The following is a 22936-nucleotide window of genomic DNA, read 5'->3' on the forward strand; positions in this document are numbered from 1 at the left end:
ACTCATAACATTATATTTGTTACAAACAAATACTTACTAGATGAATTGCTTTTATAAACAAGTTATAGTTACAAAATAGACTGGTTACCTTAAAAAAAATCATGAAAGACTAATGTAATTTCTTTAGTAATCAATACTAATACTTTATATTTGAATAATGCTTTAAAATTCACAAAGTGCTATGTATGCATAATCTTATGTGCTCCTCAAATCATTTGTAATATGAATGGGTTATATTAGATAATTTCTAAAGTTCCCATAAGGTAATCAGGATCATTGGTGGTATCTTCATAAGAATTTAATCTTTAGCGAGGTTAAGTGACTTACCTCTGGTCTCTTGAATCCTGATCCAGTGGCTTTTTACTATATTTCATTAACTATAGATATTTCTCTTTTTGTTTAAGTTTTTATCATATAAATCTTGCCTTTATGGGGAAACACCATTAATTAAAAGTTGCCACTTGCTCATTATTAATCTTGAATTTGGGGCTACTTTATGTCATCATTATTATGGAATCAATTCAGACAGCAGCATGACTCCAGAGGACTGATTAATTTTTTAAAATAAATTCATAGTTTCAAGTGTCACATCTAAACCAGGAACCATAATCATTTTTTAAATTGTGTTTCTGAAATTGTCCATACTCTTTTCACTCTCTACCTTCCTCCATCCACTTACTTCTTTACTTATTCTGAAGTGCTAGATGGGGTTCAGTTCAATAAATAGTCATACCATGATTAATCTGAAAGTCTAGCTAATTTAGCCGCCTCTAGTATCGCCTTCTAAGAAAAGTTTCAGGGAAGAAAAAATAGGTATAATAATCTGCAGCATATGATTTTAATTTTGATATCAGAATTTACTTAGGAAATCATCTGTTTGAGTAGGGCCTTTTTTTTTTTTCGCTAGCACTCAATTAAAGGTTTGTTTAATGCCATATATAATTATAGTAATGAAACTGATTTTTAAACACACTGAAATGTATGACCACAAATGAGGCTCCTACAAGTTACTCCTCTGGAAAGCCATATAATTGTTTAAATATTATAACCGTGCCTCATTGTATTCTTGAAATTCTTTTTTGGAGTTGCCTTCGGAGACAGTTTGTGAGCCACAGATATAAGATACCATTTTATACTCTCAGAACACTCTCCTTTGGTCTGATACCTTTTTCTGTCTCCCTCCCTCTTCCCTTTTATTCCTGCTTTGCCCCCTCCCTCCCTCTGCTTAAGCAACAGCCCAAGAACCCCCAGGGAGGGGCTGTGCTGGTGCTGGCTGGGACCCAAGAGACCCTCAGGGAGAGAGGCTCTGCAGGGCAGGGAAAGAGACTGGGGGCCAAGGAGAGCCTTACGTGGCATACGTCAGGAAGCAGATTGATATAAGTGCATTTGTGTGCTACGTGCCTGCAGTAAGTACTGTAAGTTGATAAGATGGATGTGATTTACGGCTGAGCACTGGAAATTGAATCACCATCAGTCAAAGACTGCCTGTACAAAAACATTGTTTTTATTAAGATTGACTCTTGATGTTGACAGGAACTGGTGAATATATTTGTGATACATATTTTTCACTTAATGAACCTATTTGAAACCAAATCTGCAAAGCAGTACAACTTTTAACCATAGAACCCAAATTGAGAGACAGTAGTTGTCAGTTATATCAGCTATTTTAATAAACTATTTTTAATGCCATGTAGCTAAATACTCACAAATGTTTGGAAATAAAGTAATGATTGTAAGATGTTTTTAATTGCAATTAGTAATGGGAAATTTACATACTACATTTCTTTCAGTTTGAGATTTGAAAACAAGTCCCGAGTGCCTTGTTCTTTTCTGGATCATGGTACTTCCTTTGTTTCATGCCAAGATGAAAGTGGATTCTATTTTGAATATCTTTTAAGGCTTAAGCAGCTAACTTCACCAGTATTTGTTAACAACTCTTATTGCGGCTGCTGTTAAAAACAGTAATAATGATAGCATATTTATATCACTTATAAGTTTGCAAAGTACTTCATAAATATTATCTGTTTTTATCCTTATAATAACCGTGGGAGGTAACTACTATTTTATCTTCATTTTATAGATGGAAAGAGAGTAAGTTACTTGACCAGAATCACGTAGCTTGTAAATCTATCTAAAATTGGATTTGAACTTATGTCTTCCTGACTCCAAGTCCAGCACATTAATTACTATACTATCTAGTTATCTAAATTATTCTTAGCCATATAGTGGTTTAGCATTTCCATACACTGTTTACAAATAGGTCTAAAGGGTGTGTGTATGTATTATATAATTTGTATGTGGGGGGTATGCATGTATAGTGTGATTTATGTGTGTATATATATATTTTTTTATTTATTTAAAATTTAATAATAGTAATAATTTAATAAATAATAATAATAATTTTAAACTATAAATAAATAAATTTTATTGGTATCTTTTGTTTTTAATCTTAAATTTTCCTCCATATCTGTCCCCTTTGCCCTTCTTATACAGCCATCTTTTACAACAGTTATTTTTAGAGAGGAAAAAATTATCAAAACTAGGTAGTATTTAGGAAAATATATATTTTCAGTGAACCTCCTCACCCCCCTGATTTGCAAAGCAGTGAGGAAATATGTCTTCTCTTAAATCTTGTAATTTTGGACATAAATTTAGTTTTGTATCTTTCTTAATCTTTCCCTTTGTATTGTTGTAGTCATTGTGTTTATTATTTTCTTGGATCTACAAACTTCACTTTATATCAGTTTTCTTAAGTCTTTTCATACTTCTCTCTATTATTCATTATTTTTTACAACATGATAATATTCTATTATATTCATAACAAGCATTTGTTTAGTCATTTCTCAAATCATTGGGTATCTGCTTTGTTTCTAGTTCTTTGCTATCATAAAAACCATACTACTACATCTATAAATAATATAAAAATTTTATTTTTTATCTATCAATCCCTTCTATGAGGGATATGGTTGGTAGTAAAGTCTTTGGACTAAAGAGTATAGATATCTGTTTATTTGCATAATTCCAAATTGCTTTTCAGAATGATTGTAAATCTTTCCCTTTGTATTGTTGTAGTCGTTGTGTTTATTATTTTCTTGGATCTACAAACTTCACTTTATATCAGTTTTCTTAAGTCTTTTCATACTTCTCTCTATTATTCATTATTTTTTACAACATGATAATATTCTATTATATTCATAACAAGCATTTGTTTAGTCATTTCTCAAATCATTGGGTATCTGCTTTGTTTCTAGTTCTTTGCTATCATAAAAACCATACTACTACATCTATAAATAATATAAAAATTTTATTTTTTATCTATCAATCCCTTCTATGAGGGATATGGTTGGTAGTAAAGTCTTTGGACTAAAGAGTATGGATATCTGTTTATTTGCATAATTCCAAATTGCTTTTCAGAATGATTGTAACTAATTCACATCTCTACAAACAGTTCTTTCATAACTTCTCCAACACTATTATTGTTATATGTATATAAAAATTTATTAAGTCCTTACTGTGTTCTAGGTTCTATACTAAGTACTTAATAACAAAACATAAAATCAGTTCATAACTGAAGAATATAACACAAACATAAATCAAACATTACTACAGTGTTTTAGATCACCAGAAAAGAAAAAATATTTCAAAATAAGTATGTGTATAATCTTTTTTTTTTTGCCTTTTATCCCTCTACTCAGCCATTTTTAAAACCCATAAATATCTATTGTGATTCCCTATTAATTACATTACTATATAAATCCTTATTAAGTTTGCCCATTAATTTACTAAGAATCATGACGTCTGGAATTTCATGGATTTGAGGCTTTAGAGCCAGTCTCCTATTTCTGGTATACACCAGAAATGCTCTGTAATACAGGCAAAGCTTTCCCTGTCATTTTTCCTCTTGAATAAAGATTTCTTTTGAACTTCTGAGATGAATTAGAAAGTTAACAAATTGTTCACATCACAAAGATTATAGAATAATCATATCCTAAGGAATACCCTTTTTTGTTGTCACATTACCTATATTTATCATTTACTCTCATGTCTATTTTGGCCAAAATGTCTCAATAAATTTAGTAATACTTTTGAATGAATTTGTATTTTAATTAATTTAGAATAATATTTACATTTTTGATCCATACCTGTAAGCTCCTTCTGCAAATGAACAGCTGTTTGCAACAGATGATTTTAAAGAGTTAGTCAGTACTGTTTACAGTCTTATACTCTTGGGCTGATTTTTTCGTACGAGGGCTTCCCCAACAAGATAGTGAGAAGTTGCTGTTAGATTTAATTCCCTTTTACCACCTTAAAACAAGAAATGCACTAGATAATATAACTAAAATAACTGAAACAAGGGGAGAGGAACAGTTCACCACAAGATAATTCTTATCAAAGAAAACTGCAGAAAGCCACATTACAAACTTACCACAGTGCCCAATTCTTTCCATGCACAATCCAAAGACTTAACTTCCTGTCTCAAATTTTGTTTGGCTATAGCAGTATTAAACATTAGTTCTTAGGCTCTCCACTTAACAAAATCCCAGCTAGATGGGTCTCACTTCCTTAATAGATTGAAGTTCATGTATTCAACCAAGAGATTTAGTAACTGGAAAAGAATTGCTTGGAAGAACAAGATTTAGAACAGTCTATATATTAGAGAGGGAATTAGTATCTTCAAGAAGGTCAAGTGAAGAATACTATGTCTAGTTAAAAATACCTTTGAGTCTTTTATATAGCCAGATGTCCCAAACAGATAACAGATGAGGTCACAGAATTTGTAAAAATGTAAATGGTAAAAAGAAACCAGGGATGGGGTTCATTAGTGTGGGAGAAAAACAGTAGGCCCTTATAGCATCATTTAGTATAGGAGGAAGATCGTTCCTATTAACATCAGTTATAAGGAATACTTCACCTAAAAACCAGCAGAAGGAATAAAGAAAAATAAATGATTAGAAAAGGAGCCAATACAATGAATAAGTACTATGGATAGAAGAAAAATCCCGTAGGAAAGAGAAGGTAATACAATAAATGCTACACGGTGCCCCGCAAATTAAAGTGGAGTAAGAACCTCCAGAATGATTCAGAAGAACAATTATGTAATTAAAAGAAGAAATAAGGTTAAAAATCAGGGCAGAAATTAAAGTTCTCAAGGAAGAAACTAAATAAAACTAAATAAATGAACCAATTGACTTTATAGATTCTCAAAAGAGAATGGCAAAATTGAAATCCAAAAGTGCAGATATTTTGACAAAATTAAAACTAGAAGATTACATGAAATCTCTATAAGCCAAGCAGATTGGTTTTAAAGATAGGATGCAAAGAGATAAGGATTAAAATTTTTCTAGAAGTACCACACTTCAAAAAATCATACAGGAAGCAGCCAGGTGGCACAGTCGATAGAGCACCAACCGTGAAGGTTAGGAGGATCTGAGTTCAAATCTGGTCTCAGACACTTAATACTACCTAGCTATGTGACCCTGGGCAAATGACTTGATCTCAATTGCCTCAGCCAAAAAAAAAAAAAAAAAATCATACAAGAAAATTTCCCAGAAATAGTATTTCTTTCTATTTTGCTTTTGACTCTTGGCTTGACTTGACTCTAGATTTCTTTCTTCTACCATGTAGGGAGCAGCCTTCTCACCTTGGCTCCATTCTTTCCTGTGCCCCCATCTTAAAAGTTCCATTCCTGATACTCCATCTGAGTGTCTTTTCTCCTACCCCTTTTCTCACTTTTCAGCTTTCTTTTACATATTGTGTTTCCCCATTAAAATGTAAATTCCTTGAGGGCAAGACTATCCTTCTTCTTAAATTGTATTTCTAGGGTTAAGATAATACTTGGCAAATGGTAAACACTTAACATGGTTTGTTGCCTTGACTGGCAGGAAAAAAAATAATGGAGAAACATCACAAACTATCAACAGAAAGCTAAGTTGAATTCACTGAGTACTGTGGTCAACTTTGGCCATACCATCAGTCATAATATCAACAAAAAGAAAATCCTTCACATACTGACCAAAATAAGGCCAGATCATACATAATATTTCTTAAGAAGATATCAAATGGGAAATTAGAATATCATTCTACAAAAGCAAAGATTACTTTGTACCCCAAAAAAATAACATTCCACAAAATAAGCTTTGATTGTCATTGAATAAGAGTTGGACTTTGAAGCAAAATTCAAACTATTGCTTCAAAAGAAACCAGAACAATCATAAATATGGGGAATGATATATACATACATATATATATATATATACACCATAATATATATTGACTATGTAAATGAAGATCATTCTTGAAGACAATAGAAAACAATTAACAAGTACTTTTTAATTATCAAGTATGTGTCAGGCACTGTGCATTAGCACAGTCCAGAAAGGTTTCATGTAGAAAGTGATACTTTAGTCTTGAAGGAAAACAGCAAAATCAAACCAATGAAGAATGATATTGGTTTCAGGTGACCTATATACTTTCTTTTTATAAAATTGCTTGATTATGGTTACTTGAAACAAAATAAGGGCTCAAGATGCTGATTGAAAGAAATGTAGAAGTACATAAGAGAAATAACTCCTCAAACAGAAGTAAAATATCTTTAAAACTCCTCTAGCATTTTTTGTCTCTTAACTGCATTTTCAGTTTTCTTGAAATGTATTGCTTATGAACTATCTTCTCTATTGTAACTATATTTTCATTTGCTGCATACATGTGTCTTATCTTCTTTGCTTATCTATCTATTGTAAACTTTATAATATTAGGAATTTAATTATTTTTGTTTTCCCCTCAGCATGGTCCATAATGCTTTTGTTATCGTTGCTTAATTGTTTTAGCTGCGTCCACCTCTTCATGAACCTATTTGGGATTTTCTTTTCAAAGAAAGATACTGGAGGACTTCTAACTCATTTTACAGATGAGGAACTGAGGTAACCAGGGTTAAGTAATTTGCCCAGGGTCACACAGCTAGTGTCTAAGGCTGGATTTCAACTCATGAAGATGAGTTTTCTGATTCCAAGCCCAATACTCTCTGTCTACTGTGTCACCTAACCACTCTCTCATCTAGTAGTTAATCAGTATTTGTTTAATATTAGACTATAAGTTCTTTGATGGCAAGATTTATCTTATTTTTTGTATCTTTCATAGCATCTCATTCCTTCACATTATAGGTTTTTACTATACATATGTTTAATGAATAATAAAATAGTAATTATAAAATTAGATGGACAAATAAACCAGCTAAGATCACATGGGAAATTGAGGGTCCTATAAGATGACTATCTGAAATAGTCCACTGTCATATTAAAATTTATCCTAAATCTCATTTTCTTTGGCCTTTAATTTGAAAAGTCAGAGTAAATATGAAAACACATCAGTTACTGCCAGCATATTGGAGAAGTTTAGGCCACAAATCTATACTATGACAAGGATTATTTCTGCCATGCTTAAAGCAGGTAAATTTCCAGTGAACAGAAATAAAAGAAAAAGATTCTAATGAAAGCTAGTTGTTTTAAGGGGAAATAACTATAATTTCAGTTTAAAGTTGAATAGTGAAAACAAAATGAACTACCTAAAAATCAAGTCATTGTTCAGAATTTCACAAACAGAAAGTCAGTATTTTAAGAATCCCTAAAACAAACAACTGAGAATCTGTTTTCCAGCTACAGAAATCTGACAAATAAAATATAGTGATTAAGGAATTCTACTGTGCTAACTGTAGCACAAGATAAATTTTTTTTTAAGCAAATGTATCCATAAGCACATATCATGAAGCTATTCAGTAAAAGGTGTTGCTTTTGATTTGTAAACAACATTTTATGTTATTATATAATTTGGTTTTGATAAAAAAATAGATTTGATTAAAAAAAATAGCTATTTTTGTTGGGAATAAATCTGATATTTTGTAATAAGTTTAAAAAAGGTTAAGGACTGTTCTGTTTTCTTTGGAATGTTGATCCCATAAGCATCCTAATCATCTTCATTATGAATACTCTAGTTAATGCTTGTTTTAGAAAATTTTAAAACTGAGAAAGAAAGAAATCTTGAACCCAAGGACCTACAACAAATGTTCAGGAATAAATGTTAATAACTATAGCAAAGACTTGTTACTGTTGTGTTTAGTTCATTAGTGTACAACTCTTCATAACCTCATAGATCCATGCCAGTGGTATTCATGAGATTTTGGAGGGCAAATACTGAAGTAGTTTGTCATCTCCCTCTCCAGTAGATTAAGGCAAATTGAAGTTAAGTGACTTGTCCAAGTTCTATAGTTAGTAATTGAGTACCTGACAATTGAACTCAAGTCTTCCTGACTGCAGGCTTAGCACTCTATCCACAGAGCCTCATACCTACAAAAATTAGTATTCAAGAATTCAGAGAAAACCTTTTAAAAACTGAGGATGACCATTACCCCAGTATATAAATGCTCAAAGGATATAAATAGTTCTGAAAAGAAGAATTGCAAATTAACTGTCATATGAAAGAATGATCTGTCACGAATAATAAGAGAAATTCAAATCGAAGCAAGTTAAGATTTTAGTTCATACTGAACAAATTGGCAAAAGCAAGAAAAGATTGTGAAATGGTCTGTGTTGAAGAAGTTGTGGAAAGATAAGCACACTGATCGATTTTTAGTGAGGGTATGAATTAGTACAATTTTTCTCTGGGAAGTAGTTTGGAATTATACAAATAAAATGGCAAAACTATTTGTATGTTTTAACCCGTAGATATTCCACTGTTAAGCATATTCTCCACTAATACAAAGAAGACCCCATATTTATCAAAATATAGCAGTGGTTTTTGTGATGGCAAATTGAGGAAACTGCTAAATAAACTATATTATATAAATGTGATGGATTGTTGCTATGCTCTAAGAAATGAAAAATGTGATGACTGTAGAGCATCATGAAAAGGTATATGTTAATTAATGCAAACTGAAGTAAGCAGAGCCAAGAAAACAATATACACAACAACCATAAGAATTCGGAGAGGGGAGGAGAGAGTAATAACCACAAAACAATTGAAGATGAATGTTGCAAAATCACAAAGATACACATTCCAAATAAGAGACATGATACCTCCCTCCACTCTTCTGCAAAACTGAGGTAGAGGTGGGGGGAAAGGAAGGAAATGCATACATTATCAGATTTATTTGTTTACAATATAATTGATTGGTTTTGCTGAATTTTTATTTCTCTTTAAAAAATTCTTTGTTATAAGGGATGGATATATGGAAGGAGAAAAGGAAGGAAAACCTAGGGTAATTTAGACAATGTAAAGTGAAATATCTGTTTCTGAAGTAAGGAAGATCTGCATTTGAAATCCATTCTCAGACATACTAGCTTTGTAACCCTGGGCAAGTCATTTAAATTGCCTCATTCTTCTCTGTCAAATGAGGATAGTATTAATACTTACATCTGAAGATAAAATAGGATATAATCTTAATAAAGTACTTTGCAAACATATAGCTATCATTATTTTTAAAAAATGCATCAACAAAATTATTTTTAAAAGAGCAAAAGTTTTTTCTTAAAGCACTACATTGAAATATTGAAAACTATATGCTTTTAAAAGATATGTATATAAGTGTTATATAGATAGAGTCAATGAAATAATAGATTATCCATACATATTTAAATGCATGTGTATATACATATGTGTATAAAGCGTTTAAATGGTTCCATAATCTCACCAACATTAATACTACTTAACTTCCTGTGTTACTCTATATTACTGCCCCATAAATTCTTCATAAAAGATCTATATGAGACAATCATAACATTCTGCATATACCAGTTCATAATTTAAGATGCTTGCTCTTGAGACATGACTCACCTACGTCCTTTTTTAATCATAACATTTTCTCAGTATTTATTACTTCTTGCAAAACAAGGTATTAATGAGCTGCTGCCTACATATGCTACCATGTATTTTTCTACTGTCTTTAGAGATATCTGCAATTCTGTTCTTTTGCTTACAACCAAACTGTTCTGTGGTTTGTATCCACATAGTATCATGAGAAGAATTGTGATTTTTAAAAATGTAACTTCTGTCAATGTACAATTTAAGATTTTTGAAAGTGTTATACAATTCTCAAATACAGTTCAGTCATATTTTATTTCCATTTGTTTCTGAGCCCAATTCACTATCTATTTACAAGTGCTTTTTAATAATATAAATAGTTGGATTACTCATCCATTACCTGTCTAGGCATTATTTATTTGGATGATGGTTGTTCTCCATGTAGGTGATAATTTTAGCTGCTCTCTTTGAGGAAAGTCTTTACTAGACTTTTTGGTGGTTATTAAAATCATTATGTTATCTGAAAACAAGTCTTCTGTAGAATTTTACCTTTCAGAGGAAATATATCTTCTTTTGAGACTGCATAAGGCATCCTCTGTGACTGTGACAAGTATCTTCATGGTTGTAACTCAAAGACTCTTGTATAATCTTATTATTTGTTAGAGAAGACATACTGTTGAAGGAGAGCCTTTAAAGCTACATTTTGCTTTTTATAATCAAATGGGATTTTTTCCCATCATTAGTAAATATAAACACAAGAGAATCCTATGTTCTTCCCTTCTTTCAGTTTGTCTCATGACTGAAGATGTGGTCTTCTACTGAAGAAAATTATTTGTGAAAGTCTTCGTGTTCCTACTAATGAAGAATTCTATAAAAGTTGATTCCAGTATCAGGGGAAGCAACTCCTCATTTGAGGACTTTAGGCAGATACCAGATGAGCACTTAATACTTATGTTGTAAAGGAAATTCCTATTTAGGTATGAGTTGAACCAGAAGTCCTCTGAGGTTTTTCCATAGCATCTCATAGTACTGTAAAAGTACTTGGAAGCCATATAGTTCAAGCTGTACTAAGCAGGAATCAGTTGTAAAAAACTGTAAAAAGTTTGTAAACTTTTTTTTATAAGTTTGAAAGTATGTATGAAAAAGTATGTAAAGTATGAAAAGCAGCAAGGAAAAGGGTGTTGTCTGTAATAATTGGACCAAAGGAATCAAAACATCAGTAGTTATAGTCTTAGGAAGGAGTGAAAATAGTAGATGAGAACTCCTATCTTCCATGATCCTGAGCATACATGGCATTGATCTGGAGCAGCTGAATCAATTTCCATGGCTTGCCCACTATTACAAACTCTAGAGACCTAAGTGTGGAGGACCAGGAATTTGGATCACTGAACATCTTGTAATAAGGATAGGCAGTTCATAAGACTTAAAGTTTCTAGCCTCACTTCATAACGGCAGGGAAAGGAACTTAACCAGCTAATCAACTAACAAATATTCATTAAATATTTGCTTTTGTACTGTACTAGACATCAGGAATACACAGACAAAAATGAGATAGACACTGTCCTCATGGAATTTTTATTTCAATGGAGATGATATGTGTGTGTGTTTATGTATATATATACACATGTGTATACATATACACACACACACATATATATGACATACAAAAGATAAAATCAGGGTAATTGGTGGAGAGAGATTCTAGCAGTTGAGGAGATCAGGAAAAATGGTATGCAGAAGATTGTACTCAAGTTTAATTTTGAAGAAAATAAGTCTCTGAGGCAGAAGTGAGGAATTGCATTGGATAGCCAGTTCAAAGGCATGATCCAGGAGATGGAATATTATATGTGAGAAATAACAAGGCAGCCAAAAAGCCTAGACTTCAGAGTGTAAGAAGAGTTGTAATGTATAATAAGGATACAAAGATAGATTAGAAAAAAGAATGGCAAATAAAAGGGTTAGGGGGTGTGTGTGTGTGTGTGTGTGTGTGTGTGTGTGTGTGTATTAAAAATAGTAAGGATCTACTGCAGTTTTATTGAGTTAAGGGAGTAACACGATCAGTTGTAAACTTAGACAGTTCATCTTATGTTAGATGGGTGATGGATGGATTAGACCAGGGAAAGATTTGAGCCAGGAAAAAAATAACATACGTATATAAGTACATAGAAAATAAATTCAAGGTAGTTGGTAGAGAGCCTCTTTAAGAAGCTATTACAATCATCTAGAAAAGAGGTAATGAGAGCTCAGATGAGTAGAAGAGGGATTGAATACAGGATGTAGAGACAGACATGGAAAGATTTAGCAATTGATTACTTATGTGGGTTAAAATTGAAAATAACATCAAAGCGTCAAATAGTTGATTGGAAGTATGGGAATGTCTTAAAAATAGGAAAATGGAGAAGGGGATAGATTTTGAGGAAAAAGATAATAAAATCTATTGGAAATGTGTTGAATTGAAATCTCTGTAATAATACATGCAGTTTGAAATGTCTAAAAAATGCTGTTGATAGTGTGGTCTTTAGTGATCTCTAATTTAGGTTCTAGCTTTGGTTTCCAGAGGCTTAGGATCTCTGGTGGTTCTTATTAAGTGACTAAATGCCTTGTAATCTGATTTTTGATACTTCTACTAAAACTACTGTCCAAAGCTTTTCCAGCAATCTTTCAGTTTCATTCTTAAGAAATCTCTAAAAGATTATGGAAAGGGCATCATACCTTGATTGAATAATAAAAATATTAGTCATTGAGTCCACATACCCTAATCCACTTATCAATCAAGCTTTCATTAAAAATCTAATATTTGTGCTGAGCACTATAAAACTTACATAGCTTCTGTCTTTAAAGAGCTTACATTTTCTGGGAAGATATAGAACACCAGAGAGAGGTGACCAAAAAATGGTTTTTAATGTAAGCAATTATGGAGGATAGAGGAGGACTAGAGTAAGAGAGGCATAAAAGAGATGTCCATGCTCACTAAGGTTTGGTCTCTGGTGAATAATTGGATGGAATTACATAGTGGCAAAAGTTTTGACTTCAGAGTTATCAATTCAGATTTTTACTGTCACTTAATAACTGTTTGATTTTGGGCAAGACTTCAATTCCTTATTTGTATAACTCGGGGTTTGGACTCAGACCTGTGAGAGTCCTTTCCAAATCTATACCTATGATTCCATGATCTGAAACTAGCTAGATATGAACATAATAATATGGTGAACATTTAAGAATTACTTTGTAATACAAAAATCTTAAAATTTTGATCAATTTTCTTTGTTCTTCAACTATTTTTTAATCTACAATTAACAATTTAGCATCCTTTACAGAATAGTTTTCTCTTTAAACAAATCTGGAGACTTCTCAGAAAAATATCAGCTTTACCAAGTCCTGGATTAAATATCTGACTCAATATATAAACTGGGAAAACTGGAAAAAAGTGTGACTTGTTTCCAACTTAATGTTAAGAAAATTAAATATACAGCAGTTACCATGTTGTTAAAATATTTGCTTCCCTTTTAGAGCATTAGCACAAAATAAGATAAATTGTGTGGAACAGTCAAAGCAATTCTCCAATAAATTTAACAATCATGCTTATAATCTTTACATTCATTCATTCATTCCTCTTCTTCAGCATCCTACTAACTTCATTTACCCTTTTCTTTAGCACAATGTAAATATTTTATTTCATATTTATTAATAAATATTAATAAATTAAATATTTAAGGCATAGTTCAAATATGTGCCTCAAACATTTTTCTAATATTGCTCTGCCCTGGATTCTAAATAACAGTACATAGAAAATGTATTTATAAACATGATTTAATTTAACTGATTTCACTGCCTATTGGTTTTGAATTATCTATCCATTGAATGGGTAGTTAGGTGTCAGAGTGAATAGAGTGCCAATCCTGGAGTTAGGAAAACTTGTCTTCTTAGCTTCAGATCTGGCCTCAGACACTTATTAGCTGTGTGACCCTAGACAAGTCACTTAACCCTATTTGCCTCAGTTTCTTCATCTGTAAAGTAAGCTAGAGAAGGAAATTGCAAACCTTTGCAGTCAGTATCTTTGCTATGAAAATCCCAAATGGGGTCATGAAGAATCAGACACAACCAAAACTGAACATTAACTACATTAATTCATTGAAGACTCAGTATCCATATCCTAATGTCTAAACACTATGTTTGATGAAATGAGGGGATGCTAATTGAAAATGAAATAGTATTTGACGTTATTATAATAACAAATTTTTACTCAATTTTTATAATTTATCAGATTCAAACTTTAATTTAAAAAAAATAAAAGTGAGCAACATTTTTATTAGAAAAGCCTACAGGATTCATGCATTAGTTTCTGAAACTTTATTTTGAGAAAACATGTGCACTTTAAATTATTGACAGATTTCTCCTTATCCTTCATTGTCACAGGTCTTCATTACTTCAAAAATGTAGTATTGGTAGGATCTCTGCAGGACCGTTATGTTCCATATCATTCTGCCCGTATTGAGATGTGCAAAACAGCTTTAAAGGATAAACAGTCAGGTAATTGGAAAAATTGCCTTAATAGCACAAATAAGAAAATGTTTCAAGTTTATAACTTCAATAATATCTTTTTTTCCCTTAATTTCTTTTTCCTAATCTTTTTTCATGCTGTTTTCCCCCAGTGAATCCTTACCTTTATTTCCCATCCTTTCTGTACTACAGTCAGTGAAGGAATAGTACATTCCATCCCTTAATTTACCATCCTTTACTTGTTTTAGAAAAAATGTTTTCTAATAAGATAAGAATTATTTCCATTAAGTGAGCTCCTTGACTTTAGGCATATCACTCTGAGCCATAGTTTCATCATCCATAAAATGAAAATATTGCTTATATTTCCTGTCTCCAAAATAATAAGTGTGCATAGAGGATGAGCCAGGAGTGCCTGGGTGTACCTACAAACCTGATCCACACTGTATGCATGCATACTGGATTCATATGAGAAAAATGCTTTATAAACCATGCAGTATTCTATAAGTGAAAACTGTATTATTTATTAAATTACCACTTTTCTTTCCCTCCTTTTTATCCTCTTAGGTTCTTTGAGCATTCATTTCTCTGTGGGGATTGTAGCCTATAGTAATAGATTTTCTTTCCTGTTCTGACATTATTTTAGTAATGATGGACAAAAATTATCTTTCTTTGTTCTTAGGAGCAGTAGACTTGCTGACTTTGATGGTTCTTTCTAGCTTTAGATCACATACTTCTAAAATAGTCACTAGATTCCCAGCTAAAAAAGATCTCAAAAAAAATTCTAATTGTCTCTTAATTCTACAGATTAGTAACTTGAGGTTAAGAGAAATTTAATAATTTAAATAAACTTAGATAACTAATTAGTAACAGATTCTTTATCCAAATTGTCAGTGAGCAACCATTCCCAATAAGATCAGGAGTGAAACAAGATTGCCCACTATCACCGTTACTATTCAGTATTGTTAGAAATGCTAGCTTTGGCAATAAGAGTTGAGAAGGAGATTAAAGGAATAAGAATAGGCAATGAGGAAACCAAATTATCACTCTCTGCTAATGATATGATGGCATACTTAGAGAACCCCAGAGATTCTACTAAAAAGTTATTAGAAACAATCCACACCTTTAGCAAAGTTGCAGGATACAAAATAAACCCACATAAGTCATCAGCATTCTTATATATCACTAATAAAACCCAACAGTTAGAGTTACAAAGAGAAATTCCATTTAAAATAACTACTGATTGTATAAAATATTTAGGAATCTATCTGCCAAGGGAAAATCAGAAACTTTATGAGCAAAACCAAATTGTCAGTGAAATGCCATCTTTCCAAGATTATTGGGGGACAGGGGAATAGGGACAATCAAAACTGTTCATATAATTTACATTTGGCATTTTTTCCTATACAATATTTTACATAAGGCTACATGACATATAAGGAAACTAGCTGTACTAAATATGGGACTTGTGGCAAGAAGAGGGTAAAAGGGATCTGGTAACTCTATAGATTTTATTGCTTTGATGGATCTAATGTGATATATTCAAACAATACAACCTCTTATCCATATTTACTCCCAATATTCCTTCCAGCTTCTTTCCTTTACATTGCTCTTAAAATTACATTTTTGCTACCACTTCTGTACTTTTGACACTGCCTTTTTATTAAATCATGAGGGCCATAAATAAATGGTTTTTATGCCCTGTTTACCTGTTAAGTTTAACTTTATGTGTCAAAGTAAAAACTGGTTAACAAAACTCATGGCCTTTATTAAAAGTACAGTAATGAACCAGTATTGAAGAAGCAAATGTCTTTCCTCCAAGGAAGTTCACATTTATAAATAGTAGCTATATTTACAGCTTAATAGCATCTCATTAACTAAAATTGCACAACTCCAAAAAAAAAAAAAAAAAGGCAACTTTGAAATAAAAGGAGAGAAAAGCATAAAAAGCCTTCTTCACAACAAAGACCTCTGTTAAGTCCCGTGTATTTGGAAAGAGACAAACACATTTCCTGTTCTGGCTATTGCTTCATAAAAATAAGCTGAAAATGAAAGCTGTAAAAATATTTTTAAGAACCCCCCCTACTCATTCACAATGTGATTTGTTTTCTCTGAATGGCCCAAGTGCAAAAGGAAAAACAAGCAAAAAATTCTATAATTATCATGTTAAATTTAACATACAATTTTAAAATTATATTTTATAGATAATAGAAGTTTCATCACAGTCCGGTTTTTTTGTTTTTGTTTTTGTTTATATATAGGAATTTCACAACTATTGGTGTTTTCTCATAATAAAAATAAATTTTAAAAAATTTAATGGACTTAAGTGACCATACAAACAATATCATCAAATTATATAAGAAAAATCATGTTATTAGGGAGGGAAAGAGGGGAAAAGTTGGAACAGAAGTTTTTGCAAGGGTCAATGTTGAAAAATTACCGATTCATACATTTTGTCAATAAAAAGCTATAATTTTTTTTAAAATCATGTTATTAACTGAAAAAAAAATAGCACTTGATTTAGTCTTTATTTTCATTAAACCAAAAAATTTGCTAAGATTTGATAAGTGACAGTTTTGCATTACAAATATTATAATAGAACTGAGAAAATGCCATGAATATATTTTCCTAATAAAATTCTAACAAAAATCCTAGAATCTTAATATTAAAATGAAATGTAATTGGGCATTGTAAATGTTAACTTGGTCATTATTATGTGTGCAGAATAAAAATATATTTAGATTAATCAGGCTTATCGAATTTTACATAACTTGAAAGTACTTTCATTTTTCTTTTCACTTGTAGGACCAATTTATGCTGAAATGATCCAGAACCTCCTTCTCCCAGTTCTGCAAAGCAAGGATTGTAATTTGATTCGATACAATGTCATCAATGCATTGCCCAATACAGCTGATTCACTTATTGGGAGAGCTGCACATATTGCTGTTCTTGATTCAGAAATATTTTTAGAAAAATTTTTTCTAGTGGCTGCTCTAAAATATTTCCAGTAGCATAAAAGCATTGTTAGAGACTTGGCAATTACCTCATTCATCAGTGAATCAAATAATGTGTGGTATTAAACTGTAGCTGCCACTCAGTTTCAAGAAATATTTATACTTTTTATATGGAAGATAATTTATATCATCCATGTGTAGAGCTTTTTAAATATCAATTTTACTTTTTAGGTAATGTGGCTGTGCAATATTTTTTTAATTTTATTCTTTTTACTTTTCTATTATGTTTTCTTATATTTTTGGTACTTGATTATTCAGAGTGAAGATTTAAGCACAATATGTATATTTGGTTGTTTATTATTGCCTTTCCATCTGCAAGAGTTCTTACATACGCCTAGGTATTATTAGAATCGCTTTGGATTTTAAATTCTAACGTTGAGGTGTTATGCAGTCAATTATGTTGAATCTTATAATTTTAGAATGTTTTAACTGGAAATACAATTATGGCTGCTAAAATATATATTTTGAAAACTCTTTATAGATCTGAAATTGCTCATTATTATGAGTATCCTACATAGTTTCAACTCAGACATCCATAGAATCTTAAAGGTTTTTTTTTTTTTTACAAAAATCATTGTTGTCATTATTCTTAAATATTTGCCACATCTGTGCAATTGTATTTTCTACATTTGATCCCAAAAACATATTGTTTCACATATTTACTTTTATTACTGGAACTTTTTGTGTTCAGAAGCTAGCAGTATATAAAGTTTTTGAATGTTTGAATGATTGCAGCCTTGATTTTGGAATTTTGCTAAATTTGATAATGTTGCTTGTATTCCCTGAATACGTTTCTTTAAATTAACTTTTTTCATGAACTTCCTTATATGTACATAAAATTCCTAAATGTTAAATTTTCTGCAATACTTTTATGAAGTTAAATAATTTTTAAATATTGTTCAAAGATTTTATTGAAATACAAAATATTGTAAATAAAATAACTCATCTTGAAACAGAACAAAGTTATTAACTTTACATGTTTGGTGATACAGATGCAAGTGTTTTTGATAATATGAAAATGTTTAAAGGTCTTTTGACTTTTTAATGGTGCTGAGAAGCATAATAAGTTCAGTATTTTTCATTTCCCTTTTTTCATGTTTCTACAATAATGCACTAAAGTGGATAGGAAGTTCACTAATTGTGACACAATTTTTAAAGGATTTGTTGTACAATTAATGCATGTTTATTTTTAGCATTATGTTATGCATCTGGCATTAATAAAATTAATGTATGACTCTATTAGGAGCAGTTAAAATAACTGAAATCTCTTGCTAATTTTCATAATGTAAGGAGCAAATATGTATGTATGCCATTTAAAGGCCCAAGGTCAAGTAATTCTCTAGCTTAGCATGATTTTATAACATATAACCTATGTAAGTTTTTTCCCTTGATTTTCCAAGTTATTAGGACATGGAATCACTGAAAGGTACCTTAATGATCCTGCTAAATAGCAACCTACTTTTTAAGATATATGTGAGAAATTCATCAATTAATTAAATAGTTAAGTACATGTTATGTTCATAATATTTTCACAATGAAGATTAGTTTTTCATTTTCATACTGCCTCAAATCCTGAGTTTGGAGTAATGGTTTGCTAAATTTAAATATGGTCCTAGTTATGATTGACCCGTTAACTCTTGAAAAAACTTAAATTTTTCTCATTTTGTCCAAAGATAGTCAAAGTAGAATTTCAATTTTTTTCTATTTTTAACATTTTTCTTTCATTTATGGACCTATCTATAAAATAATCTTTGTTTTAAAAGTGACATTTAAACAATTTTTAACTTTGTTTTAAAATGTATTTGGAAGCTAAGCTCTCTAAAAGCCCCGGCAGCACTTAAGCTACTTCTTCGAATTTGCAATTCAAGTTAATATATACTTCAGAGCCCATTCAAAGGCTTAGGATCAAACTAGACTAAAGGCCTTCAAAGCCTTAAGCAGGTGTTAAATCACCTAGCCTTTGAACACATGCAGAGACTCCCCACCTTGTAGGGAGAAAAAAGGCACGGGAGTCCCTGGGGAGTCAATAAACAGTCTCTGCTTCTAAATTGGAGGATATTTATCCCTCTAACTCTTAGTTAACAGCTAAGTGCCTTGACTTTTGGCTTCAATTTATTGCCCTGGTAAAAAGAGATATCTAGTCTCTGTCTTTGAATTTATGGAAGTTGGAATGAATCTTGGCTCTTCCTCCAAGAGAGAGCTTGTGGATTTCTGACTTGGGAATCTCCTGGAGTCTCTAGTGGGCTTCTCCTTATATATGTTCTCTTAAAGGTATGAATTCTAATGTATGAACTCTCTTAAAGGTGTGAACTCTAATGTGTGACTAAGTACATAAGCATTGTCTCTGTCAATTCCAGTGACTTTGCACCTTGTTTCAAGTTCTGGCCCATAACATCTCCCGCTTTCTTTTGATTTAGAACATAGGTGGTCATGACCTCCTTGACTTCTCAAGGAGGTGAAAACCCAAAAAAAAGGTGATCACACCTTCCCTGACTTCTCAAAAAAGGAATGAAAACACCATAAAAAGGAGTTGATCGTGCCCTCCCTGACATCTCAGGAAGGGAGATGAAAACACCAAAGAAAATGGGAATTCAAATCAGATTAGCAGGTTTCTGAAGGGGCTCACTTGAAACAGGTATACATAAATCCATCAATATGGGAGGTATTACATATAATTACATAAATTACATAAGCACATAGCAATATAACACAGGCTAAAAGAGATGTAACAAATAACATGAATCAACATGAGGAATACATGTCTATAAGTTCTAGAAATAATCCAAAAGGAATCTATTGTCCCTTAGTTTATGTGCCAGGAATCCAATAATTCCTGCAAGTTTTGAAGTCCTGCAATAGTCTCATCTTGTGTTAGGGAATCCAGTGATTCCTGCTGGTTTTCAAGTCAAGCTCTCTTAAAGGTGTGAATTCTAATGTGTGAACTAAGTACATAAGCATTGTCTTTATCAATTACAGTAACTTAGCACCTTGTTTCAAGTTCTGGCCCATAACAGATAATAATAGTACTTACTGTTTGCTAATATCAAATGAAAGACCATATAAAGGTCTTTTAAACTTTAACATACTACAGAAATACCAGTCATTTTGTAGCAAATAACTATTTATAAACCCAATCTTAAATCTTTATCAAGTATAATAATAAGATCTCAAAAAGAATAAAAAATAAATAAATAAGAACAAATATTAAGTGCCTATTAGATGCTAGTCCCTTGAGATACAAATACAAAGAATAAATCAATTCCTACTCTCAAGGAGATAAAATTCTAACAAGATAGACAATTAAGTACATATAATAGCAAAAAATAGGAAAACATTTTTAGTTTCATGTTTATTTCGAAATAAGAGTAGTATAAGGAAAGGAAAAACAAACCAACTAGCCTACATATACCTAAAAATAAATCAATATGACAAAATTTAAAATATTTTAAGAAGTGCAAACTACTCTTTTTTTATAATAGTTTTTTTATTTTCAAAATGCATGTAAATGCATTTGAATAGTTTTCAACATTTGCCCTTGCAAAACCTTGTGTTCCAAATTTTTTTCCTCCCTCCTCATTTTCCCCCTCCCTTAGACAGCAGATAGTATAATATAGGTTAAACATGTGCAGTTCTTCTAAACATATTTCCATTTCTATATGCTGCCCAAGAAAAATCTTATCAGAAAGGAAAAAATTTTGAGGAGAAAAAAAAAGCAAGCAAATAACAAAAAAGTTGAAAATACTATGTTGTGATCCACATTCAATCCCCATAGACCTCTTTCTGGATGTTGATGGCTCTTTCCATCACAAATGTTTTCAACCTATTTATTGAAAAGAGCCATATCCATCAGAGTTGATCATCACATAATATTCTTGTTACTGGGTACAATGTTCTTTTCGTTCTACTCACTTCACTTAGCATCAGTTATGTAAGTCTTTTTTGAAGACCTTTCTGAAATCACCCTGCTGATTGTTTCTTATAAAAGAATACAATTCCTTTACATTCATATACTATAATTTATTCAGCCATTCTGCAGCTGATGGCATTCACTCACAATTTACTCTCTCTTTAAATCATACACACCTTGGAAGATACAAAGAGCTTTATCATCTTGGTGAATTTGCTTGTTCACATTCTCACACAGTAATCCAATTATAGTTGAATGACCTGGGACATTAATTAAAATCAATAATGCTTTAAACCCAATATTGTTGACCTTACAGTATTTTTCAGTAGCTAGGCTAAAAAAACTAGAAAACCAGCCTTCAAAATAGTTTTACTTATCCAATCTTTCTTATTTAACCACAGTAGAAATGGAAGCAATTAATGACAGCAGCATCTCAGAACTAGAGGATTTTAAGACCAGTAAGCAAGCTTTGTTTATTTTAAAATCTTCTGAATTACCTCCCAATAAAAGTGTTAGGCAGTCCTTAAACACTTTAAATCTAGGTGATTTTTTTTTCTTTCTTAGAAATCTTAAATTCTAGAAGGCATCTTTTTTTTCTGAGTAAGTCTGCTTCAATTACTTAAAAATTAGTTGATCACTATATCCACCCTTCTCCATTATTTTCTTTCTCTAGATGACCAGTAGATAGAGCACTAGCCCTGAAATGAGGAGAACCTGAGTTCATATCTGGTCTGAAGATATCCAAGATTTATCTAGCTGTGGCCTTAGATAAATCACTTAACCCCAGTTGCCTCACACACATTTCAAAAAAATTAGGACATGTAGCTGCCATATTTTCATCTCCACTGACCACTGCTCTTGACAATTTTAACTATGTAATTAAACTTTTTTTTTAAACATAAAACCAACCAATGCTTGCAATAGAAGTTTATTTGCTTTCTATTTTATTTCCATTCCACCACTCTCAATAAACATGAAGCTTTTGTCTGAAAAGATGCCCTGGAATTGTGTTTTATTTCAATCAGTCAATCAATCAATATAACAAATAAACATGTTAAGGGCCTACTATGTGCCAAGCATTATGGTAAAACATTGGAGATTCAAAAAGAGGCAAAAGACAATCCTTTCTCTTAAGGCGCCTACAGTTTATTGGGGGAGACAAATGTATAAAAAGAAATTATACAGAATAAATATAGGAAGGTAGAGGTGATTTTTCTATTGACTACTGACCTGGGAGGAATTCCCCTTTTTTTTTTCTTTGTAAATAAGAGGAATACTCTCAAAAGCTGATTAACATGGCAATATCACACTGACCCATATATACACACTAGTTGGATAAAAACCAGGCTTTGTGACCTCAGTTATACTTCTACTTATAGTAGACTAATTTGTAATATAAATGAAAAAGGAATAAGTGTAGTCAAAGCTATTAATACATATTTTTATCTTTTTATTCTTCAAGTTGAAATTGAGATATTTTTATCATTTAACAAGGATGTATTGAGCCCTGCTATGTGTCAATGCAAGGCACAGGAATACAATGACAAAAATGAATGGGTTCCTTACTCCAAAAAGCTTATATTCTATCAGAGAAGACAGCATGTACATTTATAAACATATGCAAAATACAAAGTAAATACAAGGTAATTCTGGCAAAGAGGAATTAGAAATTAGAGGCAATTGGAAAGACCTAATTGAAGTGAAGCTTAAAGAAGCTACAAGTTGA

At 31.5% G+C, this 22936-nt stretch overlaps 1 protein-coding gene across 3 annotated transcripts in view; it reads left to right on the forward strand.

The window, feature by feature from the left end:
• Nucleotides 1-18542, forward strand: part of FAM135A (family with sequence similarity 135 member A) — a 120090-nt gene extending 101548 nt beyond the window's left edge. For 2 of the 3 annotated variants that reach the window (XM_051997218.1, XM_051997217.1), the window contains 2 exons: nt 14209-14322; nt 17095-18542. In XM_051997218.1, coding sequence (XP_051853178.1) covers nt 14209-14322; nt 17095-17300 — 320 coding nt within the window. In that variant the 3' untranslated portion in view covers nt 17301-18542. Of the gene's footprint in view, nt 1-1230; nt 1407-14208; nt 14323-17094 lie in introns of those variants that run through there. The other variant, XM_051997215.1, reaches the window with a different exon arrangement.
• The last annotated feature ends 4394 nt before the right edge of the window (nt 18543-22936 follow it).

This window comes from Antechinus flavipes, chromosome 4, assembly GCF_016432865.1.
Source record: "Antechinus flavipes isolate AdamAnt ecotype Samford, QLD, Australia chromosome 4, AdamAnt_v2, whole genome shotgun sequence".
Classification (NCBI taxonomy): domain Eukaryota; kingdom Metazoa; phylum Chordata; class Mammalia; order Dasyuromorphia; family Dasyuridae; genus Antechinus; species Antechinus flavipes.